The sequence below is a fragment of the Lolium rigidum genome, chromosome 7 (assembly GCF_022539505.1).
Source record: "Lolium rigidum isolate FL_2022 chromosome 7, APGP_CSIRO_Lrig_0.1, whole genome shotgun sequence".
Classification (NCBI taxonomy): Eukaryota; Viridiplantae; Streptophyta; class Magnoliopsida; order Poales; family Poaceae; genus Lolium; species Lolium rigidum.
Window position 1 is genome coordinate 175,854,383 of NC_061514.1, and position 8,306 is coordinate 175,862,688.

The window sequence follows — 8,306 nt, forward strand, 5'->3', positions numbered from 1 at the left end:
TGGCCATTGGATCTGGCTTAGACGCGGCGACGTCGATAGTGGCGGCGGCGGCAGCGGGAACTGCGGTGGCGGCTTGGGTTTGTAGGTTTTGGTTTTGGATATGTTGTGTAGGCTGCGGCGGCAGCAACAAGTGCAGCGGCGGCGGCTAGGTTTGAAGGTTGTAGATTTGTTGGTGTAGCGGCGGCGGCAGACGATGGCTGCGGCGGCGGCGTGTGTGTTTTGTTTTGGCGGCGGCGGCAGGTGCGGCGGCGGCAGCGAGAAGCGGCGGCGGCACAGCTGGCGGCGGCTAGGTTTTTGGGCAGCTAGAGGGAAGAGACCCGCTCTGATACCATGTTGGTTTTGGTGTAACGATGCGTGCCCTTTCGGGCCATCGGTTGCGTGTTATATAGAGTAGGGAAAAGCCCCCTACGTGGCAATACATGAGACGTACGTGTATAGTCGGAGTACTACTACTTTCACATCACCCACTGTTGCTAGTGCTTTTCCAGTGCGGATCTGAATTGACAACTCAGTTGTTAAGGCTTATAAGTATTCTTTACCTCCCCTTGTGTCGAATCAATAAATTTGGGTTTTACTTCCCTCGAAGACTGTTGCGATCCCCTATACTTGTGGGTCATCACTCACCTGCCTCTGCAGGGTTCCAGTCACAATGGAGTAGCTCCCTGACTCCGGCCCACATAAATCTAGCCATGGGGCATAGAAAGAATATGTGGTTACAATCCTCTGGTTCATGGCAGAGTGAGCAAAGCCCATCGGATGGCACATGCCTCTTAGCCACCTAAACCGAGGAAGGAAGCCTGCTGCGAATCATCTGCCATAGAAAAACTTTGATCCTAGGTGGGACGCGAGTGCGCCGGACTTCCTTAATGCATGTAATGGTCTCCCCTCGCGACAGATGGAGGTAGGCCGATTTGGTCGTGAAGCATCCTGATGGCTCCAAGGACCATGAGACCACGTCCTCCTGAGTAGAGGGGAGAAGGGCATGCACCTCCCTGCACAGGTCATCCCATTCCACTCTTTCGGACATCCCAAGTTGCCGGCGAAACCCAATTCGCCATCCCCCGGGCACTCCCTCTAAGACCCTTGCGTCCTGGACGGTGGCGAAGGGAGACATACAACAGCTAAACAAGCGCGGGAAGCGGGTATGTAGAGGGCCCGGGCCAGTCCACCAGTCAAGCCAGAAGTAGGTGCGCTTCCCGTTGTGGACCTTGTGTTTAGCCCCGAGCTTGAAGTACCATTTGATCTTCTGGATGGAGTTCCAGAACTAAGAACCATTGGTCGGGATCTCCCGTGAGAAGAGGTCCCGCCCCCCCAAGTATTTGGCGCAGATGAGGTCCGCCCATAGACCCTCCGCATCCTGGTAGAGTTTTCAAATCCATTTGAGCATTAAGGAAATGTTCATTTGTTTGGTGTTTAGGATCCCCAGACCACCGAACGCCTTGGGTTTACAAACCGTAGCCCAATCCACCATATGGTACTTCTGACGGTTTCCGACACCTTCCCAGAAGAAGCGTGCGCGGTGTTTGTCCATCGCCTTGTGAGTACTGTCGTGGAGCAAGTACATGCTCATGGCAAACAGCGGAAGGCTAGACCGGCAAGAGTTGGTCAACTCCAATCTTCCTGCAGAGGCAAGGTAGAGACCTTGCCAGAGGTCCACCCGGTGTCCCACTTTATCTGGGAGGAAGCCCCAGTCCGCTACCCTAAGAGGACGGTTGCTCAGTGGCAAACCTAAGTAGTGCATGGGGAAACTACCAAGCTTGCAGTTGAGAAGTTGGGCAACCTCGAGCTGCGCCTCTGCGGTGACCCCAGTCACCAGTACCTCACTTTTGTCGAAGTTAATCTTTAGACCCGACATGTTCTCGAAGCAGAGAAGAAGTGTCTTGAGGTTGGCGATACCCAGCGGCGAGGGTTTGATTAACACCAAAGTGTCATCCGCGTATTGCAGATGGGTTACTCCCCCTGGAATGAGGTGGTCGACGATTCCTTGGATGTGCCCCGCCGCGGATGCCCTAGAGAGCATGGCGGCAAAGCCGTCCACCAGGAAGTCGAAGAGGATGGGGGAGAGGGGGTCCCCCCTGACGCACTCCCCTGGCGTTTCGGAAGAACGGACCAATCTCGTCGTTGATATTAATCGCGGTTTGGCCTCCCTTGACCAACTCCATAAGTCTATGCACCATCATACCCGAAAATCCTTTCGAAGCAGGATCTCTTAGAGAAAGTCCCAATTAACTCTATCGAAGGATTTCTCGAACCCGAGTTTAAGAAGCAAAAACCCTCTTGCTTCTTAGAGTGGAGCTCATGCACGATCTCATGAAATGCAAGAGCCCCCTCGATAAAAGCCGTCTCAAATAAAAAAAAAAGTTGAGACTTGAGAAGCGCCGTCCCTCCTTGATCACGTTGTTGTTTCCGCGGAGCCGAAACAAGTGGAGGCGCCAGCCGAGACGAGGCGACCGCGTCGTCGTGCCGGCACGTCGCCGTCGTACTAGTCGTCTTCGTTCTGATCTTCCAGGCCGGTTGAAGAATCAATATCCAAACCATCCCCTAGCAAGAAAAGCGGCAACGGCCGGCGTTGCAATCTCTCTTGTTCTTTCACCTCCTAACGTGCCCTCCTGCTGCTCCAGCTCCTCTCAACGCGCGCGGACACCCGGCGCCGCCCCCATCTCTGCTGCTCCTTCGTTCCGGCGGCGGCGCTCGGCCACGGCATGGTCGAGTGGCGACGACGTCGGCAATAACGGCGCGGTACGTTCATTAACCACTGATGTTTCTTGCCTGTAGCGAATCCATTTCAGCAGCGAAATGGAACTCCCCGGAACCTAGATCGATCAAGATCACGGGCTCACATCTGAATCCTGAATTTATCCGCTAACTGGAGGGTTGAGAGAGAATGCAGACACTTTCTTGAGCATTGTTTGTTCGGTTCCCATAGCTGTTACAGACAAAATGGGTCGGCTGCTTGCTTTGACACTGTCTGCTCAATTCTGTGTATGGGTAAATCTGAAGGTTAATTTTCTTGTAAGGTCATACATCATTGAACTATCAGTTAGCAAGCTCGAGAAAGATTAGTGCTGCATTGATTAGAAATCGCAATAGATAGGTTCTCATTTTTGTATTGTACAGCTATCTGTGCTATGGAATTTCGATATGCATTGAAGTAGGCCATCTCATGCTCTACTGGGACAGCTGAGTTGCTAATGCTAATGATCATTGCCCACTTCCATTTCTGACCACTGCATTGTTTTAATTTTAATTTTTGTTTATCATTTTTCTTTTCTATGCAGATATTTAGTCCTGCAGTTAGCCACTTCCCTGTGATGCATATTCTGGAGTGAGACTCTCTAGAGATATGGGTTCCCTCAACGACATTGGTGTTGCTGCTGGGATAAACATATTATCTGCATTGGGTTTCCTTCTTGCGTTTGCGGTTCTGAGGATACAACCTATTAACGATCGGGTTTACTTTCCAAAATGGTACCTCAAAGGGACAAGAAGCAGCCCAAGACATATAGGAGCTGCCTTATCAAAGTTTGTGAATGCCGATGTGTCAACATATATGCGGTTTCTTAATTGGATGCCTGCGGCGCTAAAAATGCCAGAACCTGAGTTAATCGAGCATGCAGGACTAGACTCGGCAGTATATGTTCGCATCTATCTTCTAGGGTGAGCATGATATCAATGTTTCTCAATTCTCGCTTCGCTGCAATAATTTTGCATACACTTTCATGTCTTCCAAGTTCCAAAATGGTGAAGTTGACTTCTAGTTGATACGAAAACATCACCATTTTGTGATGTCCTCAGATGGACATATGCATTCCTATATTGTTTGTAACCGAGACATTTTATGTTGACTAATGGTGCATTGTTCTCTTGCTTCGCAGTTTAAAATTATTTGTGCCAATAGCTGTGCTGGCATTCTCGGTCCTAGTTCCAGTCAATTGGACTAGTGGAACTTTAGAAGATGAAAAGAGCCTAAGTTACGATCAAATTGACAAGCTTTCAATATCGAATATTGGAACAGGTTCAAAAAGGTATAGCGTGTTTACTCCATTCATGTGCTTTACTATTTGGCACGTGCAACCAGTATGAATCATAATTTGTTTCTTTGAATAGTTATGAGTTACCGTTTCAAAAAAAAACGTTATGAGTTGCCAAGCATTCCAAGGTTCCTAGTTTCCTACACCTCATATAGTTGCATATATTCTAATTAGAATATTTGAAGTTCCTAATTACATTTATTAGGTATTTTAAGTTTTTCCCTTGTTTGACTATATTTTGATAAGCTGGTAGTCGGATGTTTGAGTTTTGCAGATATGTTCCAAGTTCTATACCAATGTGCCCTTACATGCTATTTTTTACTTTATAAGAATAAAGAAAGACTTGGTTCTGTCCTTATACACTTCAAACAGATTTAGCTCAAAGAATTTATACGGTTAAGTCATACTTACTTAACAGAAACGATGACCCATTGAAACTGTCCTAACTTATGTTAGAAATTTATCCAAACATAACCATTTAAAAATGACTCATGTTCTAACTTACACATTCATAAAAATTCAGAGGATTACGAAAAAAAAAATTCCTTGTGCAAATGTTATTCCAGAGGTTAGTTTTTTTACCAAAAGATCCTTGAAAATTAATTTCTAACCAACTAAAGTACCAAGCTCGGACTGCTAAAGGCTACACTATCGAGTGGCTGGATACTTGGAGTTAGTTTGTGCTTTAGAGATACACTGAACTGGAAATGTTTTCTGGAAAAACATATGCAGACAACATGTATTTGAGCAAAACGTGCAAAACTTCTCTCTGATATCCTGAACTCCAAAAATTATTGTTGCCCATGCATTTCCTGACTATATAGCTACAAATGCTATCCTTCTAATCTTCTCATGTGACTTCACTTTGGCTCATATTTTTTCTGAACTGTTGAATGTTTTGGTAGGTTTTGGGCACACATTTTGATGGCTTATGTATTTACCTTTTGGACGTTTTACGTCTTGTACCATGAGTATAAGGTTATAACAACTATGAGACTGCGCTTTCTTGCCAATCAGAAACGTCGGCCTGATCAATTCACGGTAAGATATCTTTTTGGTGCCAGTTTTGTTTAGGTGTTACAAAACTCAGTAGACATGAATGTGAATTTTTCATATTACGTGTTGCTTCGTAATTTACTCTAGCCCATTATAATTTAGAGTGCAAAATTTCTCAAGTTCTTGGTCATAACTTTTTCTGCCTTATTTAGGTACTTGTGAGAAATATACCAGAGGACTCAGACGAAACAGTTAGTGAGCATGTTCAGCATTTCTTTGCTGTGAATCATCGTGATCATTATCTCAGCCATCAGGTTTTACTCTTGAACCGAATATGTATTCTTCAACTAGTGAAATCATTTTCTTGCCTTCCAGTTCAAGCACCTGTAGTCCCAGAAGTATCTTTTCTTTCTTTCCTCTGTTAGTGAGAGGGATTAATTTGTTTCACTTTTGTAGTAACTGGGTTAGCATATATATATCATTAGGTTGTATACAATGCAAACACCCTTGCCAGTTTAGTTGAGAAGAAGACAGGCTTGCAAAACTGGCTGGTCTACTATGAAAATCAGCACGCTAAAAATCCTGAGAAGAATCCAACTATAAAGGTAAGCTTCCTACTTTTCAAAGCATGCACTTGTAGCTTCATCATAAGTTACTTCTGTGTATGCTCTAATTTGCCTTGTGGTATGACTAAACTACGTCTGTTATAGACAGGACTGTGGGGTCTTTGGGGGGAAAAAGTGGAGGCCGTAGAATACTACAGGACAACAATTGAGGAGCTATGTAAACAGGTACTAGTCACTTTTCATTTCATCGTCTTCAATAGTGTCATTATACTGTCACACAACAGTCTCCCCTTTAATTCCGCTGCATAGAGCATAGATCCTCATATCATCCCTTATGTATAAATGAGCATATTAGTAAATCTTGTTAATTGCAGGAAGATGAGGAGAGAGAGAAAGTGGTCAGTGATCCTAGTGCTATTATGCCGGCGGCATTTGTGTCTTTCAAAAGTCAGTGGGGGGCTGCTGTTTGTGCACAAACGCAGCAGACAAGTAACCCAACTGTGTGGATAACCGAGTGGGCTCCGGAACCTCGCGATGTTTACTGGCCTAATCTCGCGATACCTTTTGTTTCTCTCTCGGTTAGGAGGCTTATCATGACCGTTGCGCTCTTTTTCCTGACATTTTTCTTCATGGTACCAATTGCATTGGTCCAATCCTTGGCAAATCTAGACGATATTGAGCGGGTGCTTCCTTTCTTGAAACCTATAATACAACGGTGAGTGCTATTACTTTGTTGTTTTATGGTAGAATTTTGACCACTTGCCCCGTACTTGTTTAATGATTTCTTTGCTGAACAACAAAGTGCAGAAGCAAAAATTTATATATAGCTAGAAGGCTAAAACTACATAATCCAGGCTCCATGTTTATAAGATGCTGCCTTTCTGAATCTAATTTTCGTTGACAATTGCAGAAATTCTCTGAGGTCAATTATACAAGGTTTCTTGCCAGGAATCGCTTTAAAACTATTCCTTATAATTCTGCCAACAATTCTCATGACCATGAGCAAGATTGAAGGACACATATCACTCTCTGGATTAGACAGGAGGACCGCATCGAAATACTTCCTGTTCCTTTTCGTCAATGTATTCTTGGGGAGTGTAATAACCGGAACAGCGTTCCAACAGCTGGACACTTTTATCCATCAGTCTGCCAACAAGTAAGCTAAATTTTGCAGTTGTTTTACGCATTTTTATATCCCTATCATAACAAGGGGTGAAATACCTGCCTAAAATTTTAGTCTGCTTTGGTTGTCACAAGGATTCCAGAGACTATTGGAGAATCGATTCCCATGAAAGCAACATTTTTCATCACATACATAATGGTGGATGGATGGTCCGGCATTGCTGCTGAAGTTCTAAGGTTGAAGCCGTTGGTCATGTTCCACATAAAGAACACTTTCTTGGTGAGAACTGATCAAGACCGCGATCAGGCCATGGACCCTGGGAGCCTGGATTTCGGGTCCAATGAACCGCGAATACAACTCTACTTCCTCCTCGGGCTTGTATATGCAGTTGTGACACCAATTCTTCTTCCTTTCATCATAGTCTTCTTCAGCCTTGCCTATCTTGTTTTCAGACACCAGGTACAAATCTGTCCTCCAGTTCAAGTGATCTTGTTCACTCACATTATCTCTCTGCTCTTTCAGCAGCGTATTTTACTTCTAATTTTTTGCGGTCTTTCTGGCATATTTCTGGACATCCCAACATATATATCAATTAATTCGTCATTTTTTTGTGTGTGTTTCCTGTTGCAAGATCATCAATGTCTATAACCAGCAATACGAGAGTTGTGCGCAGTTCTGGCCAGACGTGCACAGACGAATCATCATTGCGTTAATCGTGTCGCAGATCCTCCTGCTTGGACTGCTGAGCACACAGGAAGCAGAGAAGTCAACTTTCGCCCTTCTTCCTCTTCCTGTCCTGACCATATGGTTCCACTACGTCTGCAAGGGCCGGTTCGAACCGGCGTACATAAAATTCCCCTTGCAGGCAGGATCAGAACCCATATTCTTGATGATACCGAATCGCAGATGCTGTTCATATCGTATCGAATGCTAAGAAAGAACAGTTTCCATATTTTTGCAGGAAGCCATGGTGAAGGACACCCTGCAACGCGCGACTGACCCGACACTGAACCTTAGAGCGTACCTGAAGGACGCGTACGTGCACCCGGTCTTCCAGGGAGGTGACATGTATGATCTCGTCGCCATGGATGAAGAGGAGAAGGACCCCCTCCTCGTCGCGACGAAGCGGCGGTCTCGGATGAACACGCCGGTGGATAGCAGGCTGAATTCGAGTTCTGGCACGAACGAGGGAGAGTTCAGCCGTCTGCATCCTTAGCTGAAGTGTGGGAAGGAAATACGAAATGTAAGGGGGTGTTGGAGCAGGGTGTGAACTGTAGAGGTATAGTTGGTCGTCAGTGCATTAGCATGTTCTGAAGCTCGATCGATGAAACTGTAAATTTTGAGGTGACACAAAGGTAGTTACTTGTGTATTCCTTCTTTTGGGATGGTGTTACTTGAGTATATTAACCAAATCAACCAGTGAAATTTAGTTAAATCAAGTTTCTACCGGTTTTTTTTGAGGGAAAGGCAGCACGGCTGCTTTCATTACGTAAAGATAGGGGCCATACAATGGAAGTAGAACTTCCAAGAGTACAGGAAAAGAAAAGGGAAAAAACTAGCTACGAAAAAGGAGAGAAAAGAAAGAAAGGT

The 8,306-nt window shown here is 45.2% G+C and overlaps 1 protein-coding gene across 1 annotated transcript; it reads left to right on the plus strand.

Annotated features, from left to right (window-relative positions):
* Positions 1-2,713: 2,713 nt before the first annotated feature.
* Positions 2,714-7,997, plus strand: LOC124675384 (CSC1-like protein At4g02900). Its single transcript, XM_047211458.1, has 12 exons — positions 2,714-2,739; positions 3,279-3,657; positions 3,876-4,025; positions 4,937-5,072; positions 5,240-5,341; positions 5,513-5,632; positions 5,738-5,818; positions 5,968-6,308; positions 6,504-6,749; positions 6,851-7,175; positions 7,348-7,581; positions 7,678-7,997. Exons 2-12 carry the CDS (start codon positions 3,344-3,346, stop codon positions 7,930-7,932), a joined length of 2,304 nt encoding a protein of 767 aa, XP_047067414.1. The 5' UTR covers positions 2,714-2,739; positions 3,279-3,343; the 3' UTR covers positions 7,933-7,997.
* The last annotated feature ends 309 nt before the right edge of the window (positions 7,998-8,306 follow it).

Bases quoted from the DNA above. Each gene is read 5' to 3' on its own strand.
- LOC124675384 (XM_047211458.1), top strand. From the start codon at position 3,344: ATGGGTTCCCTCAACGACATTGGTGTTGCTGCTGGGATAAACATATTA. The intron at 6,309-6,503 runs GTGAGTGCTATT...TGACAATTGCAG, and splicing joins TTGAAACCTATAATACAACG to AAATTCTCTGAGGTCAATTA. The intron at 7,176-7,347 runs GTACAAATCTGT...TCCTGTTGCAAG, and splicing joins ATCTTGTTTTCAGACACCAG to ATCATCAATGTCTATAACCA.